This window comes from Pogona vitticeps, chromosome 2, assembly GCF_051106095.1.
Source record: "Pogona vitticeps strain Pit_001003342236 chromosome 2, PviZW2.1, whole genome shotgun sequence".
Lineage (NCBI taxonomy): Eukaryota > Metazoa > Chordata > Lepidosauria > Squamata > Agamidae > Pogona > Pogona vitticeps.
Window position 1 is genome coordinate 242,234,189 of NC_135784.1, and position 16,917 is coordinate 242,251,105.

General features: G+C 43.2%; 1 protein-coding gene across 7 annotated transcripts in view; it reads right to left on the reverse strand.

The window, feature by feature from the left end:
• Window positions 1-16,917, reverse strand: part of FANCC (FA complementation group C) — a 102,879-nt gene that overhangs the window by 61,572 nt on the left and 24,390 nt on the right. For 3 of the 7 annotated variants that reach the window (XM_078386170.1, XM_078386169.1, XM_078386168.1), the window contains exons 2-3: window positions 12,194-12,278; window positions 8,528-8,622 (exon numbers count right to left, since the gene is read on the reverse strand). In XM_078386170.1, the coding sequence (XP_078242296.1) occupies window positions 8,528-8,622; window positions 12,194-12,278 (180 nt within the window). Of the gene's footprint in view, window positions 1-4,347; window positions 5,723-8,527; window positions 8,623-12,193; window positions 12,279-15,773; window positions 15,947-16,917 lie in introns of those variants that run through there. The other 4 variants (XM_020803299.3, XM_078386172.1, XM_020803303.3 and 1 more) reach the window with 3 other exon arrangements.

The following is a 16,917-nucleotide window of genomic DNA, read 5'->3' on the forward strand; positions in this document are numbered from 1 at the left end:
ATGAAACTTCTTGGCTTTCTCATAGTGTTTCCCTAGTGAAAGAAAAATACCTTTGCTGTTGTTTGCCTTGGAAATTAGCTGTCTTTGGGATTTGAGTTTTTTCATTGCAGGGGAGACAGCTTTGTCATTGACAGAGCAGAGGATCCTTCTACACTTACTCCTTTGTAAATCAAATCCCTTCTGTTTTAATGCTATGATAAACACTGGGAAGACCCTCTCAGCAAAGATTCTATTTGGTGAGTTTTTGCAGGGGAAAGAGTTTTCCATCTCACCTCCTGAAAGTTGAGGTTCATCTCTCTCTCTCTCTCTCTCTCTCTCTCTCTCTCTCTCTATCTATCTATCTATCTATCTGAGTTGTATGCCACCTGCACTCTGCAAGAGTCTCTGGGCAGCTGAAATTTCCCTCAGTCCCATTTATAAATCAGATGTCTTTCGCCCTAGTCTTTTGACAACACTTGGGAGGCCCTCTCAGCAATTTTAGACACTTTTTTCCCGGGGGGGGAACTCTGTCATTTAATTTCTATTTCAGCTGCTGACAGCAGAGACTCTCTTGCTTACCTCCTCCCCCACAAGAAACTTCTGTCTGAACTTAACTGTCTGCTGTTTCTTCTCTGTTGTATGGGACAGCCTTTCCTTGGCTAAAAGACACCAAGGGGGTCTTTTTTGGACTTGTTTTGGGTCTGTATATGTTCTAGAGTGGGTTACTAGCAGATGTAACACTTTGATTTAGGCTTGTAGGCAGCATGGGAAAACTCAGGCAAACCAGGATACTGACTGGAAATATTTGGGAACATCTTCTTACCCTCCTAGCAGATGTCCTTCCCCCCAGTTCTCTCTTATTTGTGCTTTTTTTTTTTTCATTTAAACAGCACACTCCCTGAAAGAATGACACATAAGAGGCTTTTGGTCTGAACCTATCTGCTGATTTCATCCATTATAAGGGGATCCTCTTTCCATGTTATGAGTGCTCGTGCATATTCCAGACTGGGTGGGTGGCAAATGTGGCACACTGATTTCGGCAACTAGGCGGTGAGCTGGCTAAGGTACTGATTGAGAACACTCAGCAACTCATTACTTGTACTTCTTCCCTGTCTGAGCAGGGTTCACCCTGCAAGAGTGCCACAAATAAGATTTCTACCCTGAACATACCCTGCGTTTTCCTGTGTTACATGGCAACCTCTCTGGCCAAAATGTCCTTTTTATTCTTTCTGTGGATGCCTGTGTATGTCCCAGAATGTGTGGAAGACAAACATGACACACACTGATCTGGCTAGTAGGAAACAAGCGGACATGCTTGGGCAAGCCATGCTATTGACTGGGGACACTAAGAGTCCATCTTCTAAACACTCAACACATGATTTCCTTGAGCAGAGTTCCTGGAGTGACAGACAGAAGGAAAGGAATGCTTGTCTATTATATGTCCAAAGTTCATGGTGCCAAGTAACTCCCATCCGAGTTGTGGGTTTTTGTTTAATCCATTTTTCTTTAAATCCCTGACCCAAATTTGAAGCATATAAATACCTGCAAAAACCTTTTAAGGAAATATGTGATATATTTGGAAAAGATATCGAATTTAATTCTAAAATTGCTTTGTTGTCAATGTTTGATGAGATAGAACTTGATTATTGCTAAAAGGAATTGATTTCCAATTTTATGACGTGCTACAATATTAGTACAGTGGAACCTCTACTTATGAATGTCCTACCTATGAACATTTCAAGATACAAACATCTCTGGCTGCAAAATTTTGCCTCTACTTGCGGACGGAGCTTCTATTTACAAACGAAAAAGGAAGGGGAATGGAGTGGGAAATTCCAGCCATTGGTGCCGAAGAGGCGGCTTCTTTGTAGCTCTTTCACCCCAATGGTTAGGAAAAGGGAGGCTCAGCCTCCCAGGCTTCCATCACTGCTGCTACCGCCACTGGGCCATCCCAGCTGGGCTCAGCCTCCCGGGCTTCCAGCGCCACAGGCTTTCCCAGGATTCGCCACAAGCGCCACCTTTCTCTGCCACCATGGGAGGCTTTCCTGGGGCTTGCCTCAATCGCTGCATTTCTCCGCCGCAGCGCGGCTTCTCCGCCACCATAGAAGGCTTTCCCGGGGTTCGCCACAAACACCTGTGTGACGGACAGGTCAGTAACCACTCCTGTCCATCACAATGGAACCCTGATTCAGGAGCCAATGGTTGTACAGAAGAGGCGGGAATAAGGATATATCAGAGAACAGAAGACAGAATTAGAGTTTGGAGTCAGTTAGGGATGAGTTAGGGATATGAGTTGGAGAAAAGCAGTTTAGGCAGTTAGGACCAGTCTTGTGTTAGAGAAGAACAGAGAGATAGAGAAGAAGATAAGAAATGAATAAATACCTTGATTAACATGATTATATATAAGCAAATATAAATGTTACCAAAGCACAATTTCTTGAATGAATAAAATAAGACCATCCATGATTCACATGATTTACTTATAAATACTTAAATAAACATTGTTTTATTGAATAACACTGATTGAAGAGTCATATTTAATAGAGTGGGGAATATATCCTCTGGTGGCAACGGAAAAGGGTTGAAAATTAAATGTCATACTCGAAAGTGAACCTGGGTTGTGTGGAAGAACACAGGGGAACTGGGGGTGTGTGACAGCCTGTTATGTTAATTGTTCATTCATATTGTGGAGAGGCAGAGCCAAGAGAGATGTGATAAGAGTTGAGATATGGGGAGGGGGGTCGGAGAGAGTATGAGTAGAGTGGGAGTAGAGAAGGGGATAGAGTGTTGAGAAATCTGAGGTGTGATTAGAATTAGGAGTGTATCATCTAATAGAAGATTCTTGTTAATAATAAATTCATCTAAAGAAGATACAGTGGTGCCTCGCTTAACGAGCGCACCGTACAACGAAGAATCCGTATAGCGATCCCTTTTTGGGGATCGCTATACGGAGCTGCCCCAATCGCCGCACTCGCTTTGCAACGATCGGGGCGTCCGGCGGCCATTTTGGAGCCGCCGATCAGCTGATCAGCGTCTCCAAAATGGCCGCCGGATGACCCGAAATGGCCCCCGTCAGTGTTTTCGCGCCCTCCCCTTGCTTACCGAGGTCGCGAAAACGCTGCGGGGGGCCATTTCGAGTCATCCGCGGCCATTAAAATGGCTGCGGACGACCCGAAATGCCCCCCGCAGCGGTTTCGCGACCTCGGTAAGCAAGGGGAGGGCGCGAAAACACTGACGGGGGCCATTTCGGGTCATCCGGCGGCCATTTTGGAGCCGCCGATCAGCTGATCGGCGGCTCCAAAATGGCCGCCGGACCGCGAAAACATCGCTGGAGGGGTAAGTTTTGGCGCCTATTGGAACGCATTAAACTAAGTTTAATGCGTTCCAATAGGCTTTTCCTGCCCTGTACAGCGATGTTTTCGCATAGCGAAGGTTAATCCGGAACGGATTAACCTCGCTATACGGGGCACCACTGTATTCATGAAATCACTATCAATTTCTGTAATCAATAAACAAATGTTGTATTGTATTCATGAAGGCTTTCACGGCCGGGATCTAATGGCTGTTGTGGGTTTTTCGGGCTTCTTGGCCGTGTTCTGAAAGTGGTTCTTCCTAACGTTTCGCCAGTCTCTGTGGCTGGCATCTTCAGAGCACAGTTTGCTGTCCTCTGAAGATGCCGGCCACAGAGACTGGCGAAACGTTAGGAAGAACCACTTTCAGAACACGGCCAAGAAGCCCGAAAAACCCACAACAACCAAATGTTATATTAAAACAACTTTGAAGTGTGGACCTGAATCTTCATCTTCCTGAAGTAATGGTGATTTAGTGATCACCTGGTGGCAGCAGTATTTAAAAGGGGATTGCTTGCCTTCGTGTGCTCTGAGTCTTGACAGTCAAGCAAGGGGCATGAGGTGTGAACTTCACAGCGGCGGAGAAAGATGGTGATTGGGGCAAGCCCCAGGAAAGCCTCCCATGGTGGCAGAGAAGCCGCGTAGCAGGGGAAAAAGGCGGCGCTTGCGGCGAACCCCAGGAAAGCTTCCGAAGCCGGCGGAGAAGCCCTGGCCCAGCGACGGAGCCCTGGCCTCGCAGGGGTGGCTGGAGTCCGGGAGGCTTCCTGGCAGTGGCGGTAGAGTGCTGCTTTTTGCTTTTTTAACCTTTTTTTTGCCTTTTGCAGGGTGGGATTGGGCTGGTGGGGTTTTGTTTATGTTTATTTTGGGATTTGTTTTGGTTTTTGCAGCCCCAGGGGCTTGCAGTGTTTTGTTTTTGTTTTTTGGTGGGGTATTTTTTTCTTCGTCCGGAACGGATTAATCAGTTTCCAATGCATTCCTATGGGAAATGGTGCTTCTACTTATGAACGTTTCAATTTACGGCTGCCATTCTGGAACAGATTAAGTTCCTAAGCAGAGGTTCCACTGTAGCTAGATATTGGAAAGATAAAAATGATATTAAATTAGAAGATGGGTATAATGAAGTATGGGACATTGCATTAAATGACAAATTGACTACTGAACTTAAGATGAAAAGAGGGGAAATAAGTTTAGATATTTTTTATGCTATTTGGGGTAGATTTATTGAATTTGTATTAGTGAAAGGAAAGGGGAAAGCCTCTAAGCAACAATCAATACAATTTTGGAAAGGAGGTTTGTAATAAAGGTATTGCTCCAAGGGGTCCTGTGGGTATGGGGTGTGCTGTGTTTTAGATTGAATTAGTAAGTATTTTGTATTTTTGTATTTGTTTTGGAAATTTGAAAAATAAATTTTAAAAAATCATATCAGGGTGAATTGGTCCAAATTTGTACAGAAAATATTTATACATAAATTGGACTAGATGGTATACACAACACCCCACTTGCTTCAACTACATTTGCTTGTTTGTTTTAAAGCAAAGGTTTCTTTTCTCTGAGAAACTCTCCTGCTTTTTGAAACATAGGAACATACAGATCAACATTGGGAAAAGAGTCTATCTTCTCTGCCGACTTAAGGCAATGCAATAATTATTTGAAATACAAATAAAGAAAACAAATTATCAATGGCAGCAGTACATCTTCGATTCACTGCAGAAAGAAGACAATTTTCTTTTCTTATTGAAAGTGAAATGTTATCTAAAATCAAGACAAAATGTGGACTGTCAGTGTTTGTTTCCTCTTGCAAAAGAAATTACATATTACAATTTTGGTAACTATGCATCAGATAGTGGGAAAGAGTTAACACATTAATTTGAAGGGGAGACCCTGAAGGGATAGCATAAGAATTAGTTCAGGGAAGGTCAGATTTTCTTATAGCCATGCCCTAAATTACTACTGGTGAAAATAAGGACCCCAAATAAAGCAAACAGCCTACCAGAAAAAGCTTATATAAGCAAAGAATATTGAGAGGACTGTAGAATACTGTTTATTTCTCTACTGTTAAAATCAATGTATCAGGGAGAAAGGTTAACAATTCTCTGCACAATATGACCACCCACATGATGGAAAGTGCTATGATTAAAGTGATCTCTACATTCCAATATCTGCCAGTGCAGTCTGCTCCACATTGTAATTATTATATTTGTAATCTTATTTTAATTGTTCTCATATGCTGTAGCAAGTATCTCTGCATTGTCCAAGCTGAAAATAACTTAACATTCCTGGGTAATTTTTGTGCACAAACTACTATGGGTCTAGATACTTTGAATATTATTCTTTGTCAAAACAAAACAGAAAACACAGTTCTGAACACTTGTGAAGCTACACACAACATCAAGAAAAACAGCATTTCTTTTTAAAATACCTGAAGTCATGTAGTCACTATTCAAGTTTTTTCTTTTCATTTTGAAGGAGAACTTCAAAACTGGTCCCATCACCTCCTGGCAAATACTGTGGAAGAGGAAGATATGGAGGCAGTGACAGATTTTACTTTCTTGGGATCCATGATCACTGCAGATGGTGACAGCAGCCACGAAATTAAAAGACAACTGCTTTTTGGGAGGAAAGCGATGACAAACCTTGACAGCATCTTAAAAAGCAGAGACATCATCTTGCTGACAATGGTCCACATAGTCAAAGCTATGGTTTTTCCAGTAGTGATGTATGGAAGTGAGATTTGGACCATAAAGAAGGCTGACCGCCGAAGAATTGATGCTTTTGAATTGTGGTGCTGGAGGAGACTCTTGAGAGTCCCCTGGACTGCAAAGTGTCAGTTCTAGAAGGTGTTGTAAGTCTTCATAGAATTGGTCAATTTTAGTCTCCTTAGCAATGGTGGTTGGTGCATAAACTTGGATTACTGTGATGTTGAAAGGTCTGCCTTGGATTCGTATTGAAATCATTCTATCATTTTTGAGATTATATCCCATTACAGCTTTTCCCACTCTTTGGCTGACTATGAGGGCTACTCCATTTCTTCTACGGGAATCTTGCCCACAATAGTAGATATAATTGTCTGAATTAAATTCGCCCATTCCTGTCCATTTTAGTTCACTGACACCCAGGATGTCACTGTTTATTCTTGCCATCTCCTGTTTGACCACACCCAGCTTACCAAGATTTATAGATCTTACACTCCAGGTTCCTACGCAGTATTCTTCTTTGCAGCATCGAACTTTCCTTTCAATTCGAGGCACATCCACAGCTGAGCATCCTTTCGGCTTTGACCCAACCACTTCATTAGCTCTGCAGCTACTTGTACTTGTCCTCTGCTCTTCAGTAACCTGTTGGACGCCTTCCAACCTGAGGGTCCCATCTTCCAGAGTCATATATTTTAGCCTTTTGTTTCTGTCCATGGGGTATTCTTGGCAAAGATACTGGAGTGGCTTGCCAATTCCTAATCCAGGTGGATTGTGTTTAGTCAGAACTCTCCACTATGATCTGTCCGTCTTGGGTGGCCCTGCACGGCATAGCCCATAGCTTCTCTGAGTTACTCAAGCCCTTTCGCCACGACAAGGCAGCAAAGACAGTAGGCCTTCCTTAAAATCTACTTGTTAAGTGACCCTTTGAGACATTCAGGATAGAACATGTACAGGCTACAAAAGAAAGCAGGAATTACCAGAAACCAGTTGGTGGTCACTGAAGGGGAAACATCTTACATTAGCAGAAGTGCCCTTTCCATTTTAGAAGATCTTCAGATTTAACCCACTCATCTCATTCTGTGAACACCGTTTCGAAACAGGATTATTGACCTGCAGCTGTCTTTTAAGAATGTGCCCCAGAACACAGCTACCTGTACCAGCACATGTTAATGATGGTCAAATTATATCCTAAGGTTTAGTTACTCATAATAAGAAGCTAAAATATGTTGGTGCAAGTTAGCAGAGTTTTTGTCCCAGTCCAGGCAGGCCAATTGATTCACACAGACAAAGACAGTTTCTTCCAACACCAAGTGTATTTACAATATATACAGAAGTTCAGCAGCTTGACATTCATTAGAAGATATCCATACATCTTCTCCACATGTCCACACAGTTACATACAGCCAATCAGTGTGGACATTGCATCATCCCAGACAGCATGATTCAGACTTTTGCACACCTGTCAAATATGGCTGCTGATTATCATAAGCCTTGTTCTGCCTCAGTATGGAAATTATCCTTGACAAAATATGTTGAGATTTCTGATCCCGCTTCTTTGCTCTATCCATTATTGAAATGCTGCCCCCAACAACTTTTCTGCAAGTTCCCCACTGTTGCTCTTTACTACTTAATTCAAGAACTGAGCTTCAGGTTTCTTCCTGGCCATTCTCTAGCTAAGATGAATCTCATGCAAAGGGAGGAGAGGTGCATGGAGGTACACTAAACTCTCACCTTGGCCAAGATCTGATTGGTCACATACAAACAATATTCTGGGCAATCAGATATAGCAACATTTTCTCTAGCATATATATTCTTGGCTATACAAGACTATTTTGCAAGATAATTATGAAATATGTATTTATCACCTGCAGAGAAAATTAGTCTATGCATGAGCTAAATTATTTAGAAGTAAATACCTATATATGAATAGTGAGGACAACTGTAAAGGCCTACATCAAAGATTTCTGTCTGTAACTTTCAAGCAATTATGGGTTCATTCAACTTGGAGCACAACAAAAAATTTAAGCTGCAAACAAATATTTTCTTTCACTGTCTACATAAAACTTGGATGCAATTAGTTTTTCCCAAGGCTAGCAAGATTAAACAAAAAGAGAAAAAAATTAAAGAGTATACAGGAATTGTTCTCAAAACAAACACTGGCATCTGTCCAGATTATATTATTTTTTCCTAATTGAAAGTTTGCTTTTATAGCATTCCCTTGCTTGCTGATTTGCAGACTTTGTTCTTCACTTGAAGTTATTGGAATTTATGTTCCATTTATCAAAAACTATTAAAATTATTTCAGTTTAAACTCTATATTTTAATGCTTAAAATGAGACAGCAGAGATTGTGCTTTAATTAAAGTAGAACATATTTCAATAAATGTGAATCTAGGAAGTCTCTAGAGTGGTTTCTAAAAATGACACACTGTCTCTATGCTGTAGATGCTGCATCTTTAAATAATCAAGTAATTTGAAGCAGTTGGAAGAGGATTCATTTGCTTACTTGTATCCAGCTGTTGGCCTTCAATTCCACAGGGTTCTGTGGTTCACCACTGTACAGACAACATAAGCACCACATTAGGATCTTCTGGCATTCATCTGCAGATAGTAATCCAAATAAGAGCATTCTTTAAAAAAATCAAAGTAGAGCAAGAGCAATTTTTTGCTTGTGTTAAAAAACGAAAAAGGACCATTCTTTATTTTTAGTATTACATGATTTCAAGTCACTACATTGATCAAATGTAGGCAACACTTTGTGCCTGTGATTACTGTGGTGTATAGTCCAAAGTAGTTTAATAGAGGCTTTCTATAATAATGGACTAGCCGTTATGACTAAAATGAATTATGAATTTCAACAGAACTATCATGTGCCTAGTAAATTTTCTTATCTTATTCGATTTATTAATAAATGTACATAAAGCATCAATTATGAACACACAAAACACTGTGGTGCTGTGGTTAAACAGCAGTATTACAGTCAACCCTCTGCTCATGAACTGAGTTTGATCCCGACAGGTCCTGGAAGCTGGGTCAAGGTTGAATGAGCCTTCTGTCCTTCCCAGGCCAGTAAAATGAGTACCAAACTCACTGGGGGGCAAAGTGTTCCTCACATAATTATGTTGTAAACTGCCCAGAGAGTGCTTTAGCAACAACAGATTCATATATTAAAATCAAACAATGCATGCCACCTTTTACAGTAGAATATTTGACCTTTTTCGATAACATACTTCTGAACCACTGAAACTCTATATTGAACTACATCAGTTATTTTTGTTAAGTGGTTATTTCCTTAACTATTCAATGGCACAGTGCTCTTCTCCAAATAATATTTCAGAAGGAGGTAAAGTGGGTACGTGCCATGCGTTCAGGTACAGTATTTTTGCATTCACCTAGACACAGAATTCTTTTGCAAGATTCCACTTTAGACTGCAGATATATGTTACATCTGAAATACCGTATTTTTCGCTCCATATGACGCACCTTTCCATAAGACGCACCAAATTTTTAGGAGAAGAAAACAGGAAAAAAATAATCTGCTTTCTTCTCCTAAAATTAATGAGCCTTATGGAGAGGTCCATCTTATGGAACACACCCTAGGGTTCTAGGGTCCTAGGGTGTGTTCCAGGACGCTTTGGAGACTCCCCCTGCCCCCCCGGGGGCCAGAGGGGGTGAAATCGCCACCTTCTGGGACTCTTCTGAAGCTTCCCAAGCCTCAGAAGAGCCCCCAAAGGTGGCGATGTCGCCCCCTCTGGCCCCCAGGGGAGGCAGCGTCAGTCTCCAAAGGGTCCTAGGGTGTGTTCCAGGACCCTTTGGAGACTCAACCTGCCTCCCCCGGGTGTCAGAGGGGACAAAATCGCCACCTTTGGGGGCTCTTCTGAAGCTTCCCAAGCCTCAGAAGAGCCCCCAAAGGTGGCGATTTCACCCCCTCTGGCCCCCGGGGGAGGCAGGGTGAGTCTCCAAAGGGTCCTAGGGTGCATTCTAGGACCCTTTGGAGACTCACCCTGCCTCCCCCGGGTGTCAGAGGGGGCGAAATCGCCACCTTTTGGGGCTCTTCTGAAGCTTCCCAAGCCTCAGAAGAGCCCCCAAAGGTGGCGATTTCGCCCCCTCTGGCCCCGGGGGAGGCAGGGTCAGTCTCCAAAGGGTCCTAGGGTGTGTTCCAGGACCCTTTGGAGACTCACCCTGCCTCCCCCGGGGGCCAGAGGGGACAAAATCGCCACCTTTTGGGGCACTTCTGAAGCTTCCCAAGCCTCAGAAGAGCCCCCAAAGGTGGCGATGTCGCCCCCTCTGGCCCCCAGGGGAGGCAGCGTCAGTCTCCAAAGGGTCCTAGGGTGCATTCTAGGACCCTTTGGAGACTCACCCTGCCTCCCCCGGGTGTCAGAGGGGGCGAAATCGCCACCTTTTGGGGCTCTTCTGAAGCTTCCCAAGCCTCAGAAGAGCCCCCAAAGGTGGCGATTTCGCCCCCTCTGGCCCCGGGGGAGGCAGGGTCAGTCTCCAAAGGGTCCTAGGGTGCATTCTAAGACCCTTTGGAGACTCACTCTGCCTCCCCCGGGGGGGCAGAGGGGGCAAAATCGCCACTTTTGGGGGCTCTTTTGAGGCTTGGGAAGCTTCAGAAGAGCCCCAAAAGGTGGCGATTTCGCCCCCACGGGCCCCGTGGGGGTGGGGGGAGCGTCGTAAGGGTCCTGGAAGGCTCACTCGGACCCTTCCGACGCTCCCCCCACCCCCCCACAGGTGCAGGGGGGTTAAAATCGCCAGCTTCTGGCAGTGTTTTGAGGCTTCCCAAGCCTCAAAACACTCCCAGAAACGGCCAATTTAACCCCCCCTGCACCCGTGGGGGGGTGGGGCAGCATGGCAAGGGTCCTGGAAGGCTCCCTCGGACCCTTGTCACACTGCCCCCACCCCCCACGGGTGCAGGGGGGGGTAAAATCGCCAGCTTCCAGGACCTTTTGAGAGGCTTGAAAGGTCCTGGAAGGTTGCTATTTTGCCAGAAGCTGGCGATTTTAACCCCCCCTGCACCCGTGGTGGGGGGTGGGGCAGCGTGGCAAGGGTCCTGGAAGGCTCCCTCGGACCCTTGCCACGCTACCCCCACCCCACCCACGGGTGCAGGGGGGGTAAAATCGCCAGCTTCCAGGACCTTTTGAGAGGCTTGAAAGGTCATGGAAGGTCGCTATTTCGCCAGAAGCTGGCGATTTCCCCCCCTGCGCCCGTGGGGAGGTGGGGACAGCGTGGCAAGGGTCCGAGGGAGCCTTCCAGGAGCCTTGCCACGCTGCCCCCACCCCCCCACGGGTGCAGGGGGGAATCGGCAGCTTCCAGGACCTTTTGAGAGGCTTTCAAGCCTCTCACAAGGTCTTGGAAGGTCGGTTATTTCGCCCCCACTGGCCCCGTCGGGGGTGGGGGAGTGTCACAAGGGTCCTGGAAGGCTCCCACGGACCCTTGCGATGCTGCCCCCCACGGGGCCAGTGGGGGCGAAGTCACCACCTTCACTCCATAAGACGCACAGACTTTCTACCCCTCTTTTTTGGGGGGGAAAGTGTGTCTTATGGTGCAAAAAATACGGTACATCAGCTGTCTTATTTGCATTTGGATACCTCTTGTGCTCACTACCACATTCCCACAATATTGCACATTCATAAACTGGAGGGCATTTTAAAGATTTCAGTTATGCTCCAGATAAGATTTTTGGTCAGAACTGCCCTCAATCTCAGTCATTTCAATAAGATTGAAGTACATTTGATTTATGTGAATAAATTACCTTATATTGAAGATCTGTGATTTCACTGATATGGGTACTTCCTCCAATGACACAAATCACAACTTTTCCACACTGTATGTGCATGTATCAGCTGTGGCTGATTCACCAACTAGTAGCCAGCATACTTGTAATAAACACAGCTGGGCTGATCCTCAGATTTGGTGACACACTAGCAAAGTCAAACTCAAAAACTTACTAATTTGGTAGAACCCGCCAGAGTTTTCACTGTGCTAGAAGTCAGGGTTATCTCTATGTTACAATGAGGGAGCAGAGTTGTACTTTATAGAGAAACTATATTACACACTTAAAAATCATTAAATCTATTATGTATTTTCAAGTAGTTTGGTAACTTTTCCCAGAAACAAAGAAATCCCAAAAAGCAAGTATGATTTTTTTCACCAGGCTAATTTAAATACCTACCATAGCCAACAACAAAGGGATTCCAACAAAGCCTTCCCAAAAGCTGACCAATTAATGGAAACTCTTGGATAGCAGTGCTGCAGCTCTGAATTTAAAAAAATGCAAATATCAAAAAGATTGTGTGTCAAAAAAACTGATGTCTGGAACAAGAGGGGTTTAGAGAAAATTATATACAAGACATAGCATCTTCAAAGAAAGTTCACAATAATAACTTGCTTCAAACTCTTAAGTCTCATCCACTATGCAGATGGCAGCAGAAACAAAAATGACTAATTATGCATCAACGTAAGAAAGAAACTGTAAGGGCAACAGATATAAACTTCAGGCTAAATTCCAACTTTGCAATAGGAAAACAAATGAGGAATTAACATAGTCATAAAGTTACTTATTTGGACTATAACTCCCAGAAACCCACAGCCAGCACTGCATGGGCATGCTGCCTGGTGGAACCTAGGAGATAAAACAAGCAAGTTTTGCACACTGTGGTCTCTACCACATCTGTGTATACCAAACCAAACAACCAAAAAAATAAACCTGTTGATCAGATAGTAATCACAATCAGGAAATGTATACAATCAGGAAATGTAGAGCAAATAGAAACAGCAAAGGGAGGGCATTAGATAATGATTATTTAGCAAAGGTAAAGGTTCCCCTTGACAATTTTCGTCCAGTCGTGTTCGACTCTAGGGGGCGGTGCTCATCCCCATTTCCAAGCCATAGAGCCAGGGTTTTGTCCGAAGACAATCTTCCATGGTCACATGGCCAGTGCAACTTAGACACGGAATGCTGTTACCTTCCCACCGAGGTAGTCCCTATTAATCTACTTGCATTTGCATGCTAGGTTGGCGGGAGCTGGGACAAGTGATGGTCGCCCATTCCGTCGCGTGGATTCGATCTTACGACTGCTGGTCTTCTGACCCTGCAGCACAGGCTTCTGCGGTTTAGCCCGCAGCGCCACCACATCCCTATAATGATTATTTAGATAATGATTATTATAAGGCTGAAATCCTGTTAGTTAGCATAAAACTAATTCATAAATTTTGGGTCATTCCTTCCTAGTAAACCAAGTGTCTCATTTGCAGGTGAGGGTCGTGGTGCATGTATCATACCAGCATATATGCACACACCCAAGAATCACAGCGGGGATGGGGCTGTTTTACAAGGAAGGAACTGGCCAACAGTTACAATTTGGCTTATGATAAGCAACAGGATTTCAGCCACTAGATATACTTCCTGTTGCTCCAACTAATTCTAACATGCAGTGTAGTGCACCAGAACCAGGGAGATGCAGGTTATTATGAAGCTGGCAACTGATCTGGGGCCAATGATTATCTTTCAGACTGACCTACTTCACAGTACTGTTGTTAGAATAAAAATGGATGGAGGATATTTATGTCACCATAAATAGGAAGGAGGGGATATGAACATAATGGTGGCAATGAAGATTATTACCATAATGACTATAGCAATGACTAAATAAGCCCTATGGGGTCAATGACTTTCCCATTATTCTTGCTCAGCATGCAAGTAAGGAAAGACTACATGCACATATTTAGCATAGGCATCCTTCAGTCTCAGGAGACTATGGTAACGTGCTCTGCATGGAGGACTTGAAACAGCATCTAGTGTGGCTGAGAAGGCCAATTTGAGAATGACAATCCCTTCCACACTGAAGACAAATACAATCTGTCCCCTGTCCAGCTCCCTGATTTTGCTGCTTTCGTGGCTGCCTCTTTGCCTCAGTCTACTGGACAAGGGTCTCTTCAAATTGGGAGACGCCGCGATGCAACACCTGCCTCCAGGCTGAACGCTCAGATGTCAGTGTTTCCCATCTGTTGAGGTCCATTCCTAAGGCCTTCAGATCCCGCTTGCAGTTAGCCACCTAGAATGGTCGTATAGACCAGATGGGTGGGATACAAATCAAGTAAATATATAAATATTTAAATAAATTGTATCGCAGCTGTGGTCTCCCTCTGGGGTGATTTCCCTGCAATAATTCTCCTTACAGGAGATCTTTTGGAATCTGACCATCAGCCATTCTCACAACATGCCCAAGTCAATGTAAACGTCCCTGTTTCGGTAATGTATACATGCTAGAAATTCTAGCTCATTCTAGGACTACTCTATTTGGAACTTTGTCCTGCCAGGTGATACCAAAGATCCGTCGGAGGCAACGCATATGGAAGGTGTTCAACTTCCTCTCCTGCCGTGCACAAAGGGTCCAGGACTCACTGCAATACAGGAGTGTGCTCAGGACACAGGCTCTATAGACCTGGAAATTGGTATATGTTATCAGCTTCTTATTGAGCCATATTCTCTTTGTGAGTCTAGAGAACATGGTAGCTGCTTTGCCAATGCATTTATCCAGCTCAACATCTAGGGAGAGAGTTTTCCTTTGTGTCTGGGATGGAATGGGATGTGTCAAACAAACTGAAACAACACTCACATCATACAAAGTGTCATGCCTCTTACATCATGCTACGGATTACATGAACAGAGAAGTCCTGTGGTGCCTGTTACTGTTTGCTATATTCTATGTGACATCATACTTAAGTTACTTACAACCTGAAATTTAACAGACACTACTGCTACAAAATCTAAACAAAGTTGGACCAAATGGAAAACAGGTTTGCTATAAAATACACGGGACAATTTGTAAACATTATAATGCAGTCATTTCCTTCCCCACCTAATTTTTGTAGCAGTACTCTCTAATAAAGGAACACTTTCTTAACGGTATTAAATATGTGAGAAACAGTAAAGGTAAACATCACATACTACATTATTATTATTAGTGAGATCTGACACACACTTGTAGCTAGTCTTAAAACTACTGGGGCCAAAACCAGAAGAACCCTATGAGGCCAAGTTTCACCAACAACTTGTCATAATTAAAAATTTCCTAGGAAATATTTTCCAGTCTCATATATAAGCAATCTCTGACCTGTAAATGATTTTTCAGCACTTCATATGACATGTGACAATTGCTATTTTAAAACTAGAAAAGAAAATTCCATTTTAGTGCACACAAACATAGGAAAACACTGCAACAAACTACAATCTGTCATTTAAAACAATTACATATTCTAGGACACCGCATAGACATGACAAGAAATATTTGCTTGTAATCCAATGGTAGTGGCCTGAAATTTCTTTGTATGCCAAAATGTGGGATTAATATGTCAGCAGACTGTTTATGATTTAAGGGATCACTTATAATTCTGTATGTTTAGAGTCTTTAAATAATCCAATTTATGGCCTGCAAACCAGAATCAAATACTTGTTTATTATAAAGTATTTTTTAAAAGGTTACTCTGTTGAGCAGGAAATCTCATGTGAGAACATAACCAATCAAGAAGAAAAAGCTCCCTTCACAATAAATCAGAAACGCAGGAAACACATTCCTGTTTGCATTACCTGTGGCTGTTTCCCCAACTTGTTTTTGTGATCCAATAATACATTAGGTCAATACTACAAGGCTTTCTGCTACTGTTAGCTTTCTGTCTTGTCAAAACGTGGGGTGCAGAACATTTCTGTAACAGTCCTCAGAACAGTTCATTCTTCCAGCTAATTCACTTACCATATGTTTCAAAACTCCATAAATCTGCAGTAGAAATTCCTGTAATTCAGGCAAGTGAAGGCAGACATCTTGCTGAGATTCTGAAGTGGTGCTCTGACCCCACTTGAGAGTCTTGTGCAGCCAAAACTCGAAGCTTAATTTAGTGATCCTAGCTTCTTCAGCCATCTTGTCACCTTAGCAAAGAAATGAAAAAAGCTCATTGCTGAGGGGGAAAAATATCTGCAAATATTTTAACATGGGATGAGATGCTGAATGAAAGATTTTTTGCAGTATACAAGATAAAAACGGTTAATAGCTCCTAATACAGTTATCCCGCATTACGACGAATCCACTTCACGATGTTTTTGCAATCGCAATTGCGATCGCAAAATGATGTTTTAAATGGGTTTTTTTTTTTCGCTTTGCGAAGGTCAGTTCCCTGCTTCCGGAATGGATTCTTCGCATTACGACCATCAAAACAGCTGATTGTTAGGTTTTCAAAATGACCGCCCGGTGCTCAAAATGGCTCCCCGCTGTGCTCAGGGATGGATTCCTCACTATACAGGCACTGAAAATGGCCACCGTATGGAGGATCTTCGCTGGATAGTGAGTTTTTAGCCCACTGGAACACATTAACCGAGTTTTAATGTGTTTCAATGGGTTTTTTATTTTCGCTTTACGTTTTCGCTCTACAGCGATTTCGCTGGAATGAATTAACGTCATTAAGCGAGGCACCACTGTACTGAATGTCTATGTAAAAAATAGTGAAGGGACACTATGCCAATATATCAGTATCTCATGAGATGCATTAATAAATGTATCACAGTGAATCACATTGCTCAGGCTAATTTTGTTTTTACTATTCATATCATCAAGAAGTATTTTGTTACTGGAATAGTAAAACTGTATTGATAAAAGAAAAGACTATTACTTACCGTATTTTTCGCTCCATAAGACGCACCTTTCCATAAGATGCACCAATTTTTTAGGAGAAGAAAACAGGAAAATATAATCTGTTTTCTTCACTCCATAAGACACAAAGACTTTCCACCCCCCCCCCCGTTTTGTGGGGGGAAAGTGTGTCTTATGGTGCGAAAAATATGGTACAATGGTGCCCCGCATAGCGACGTTAATCCGTTCCAAGATTAACGTCGCTATGTGAAAT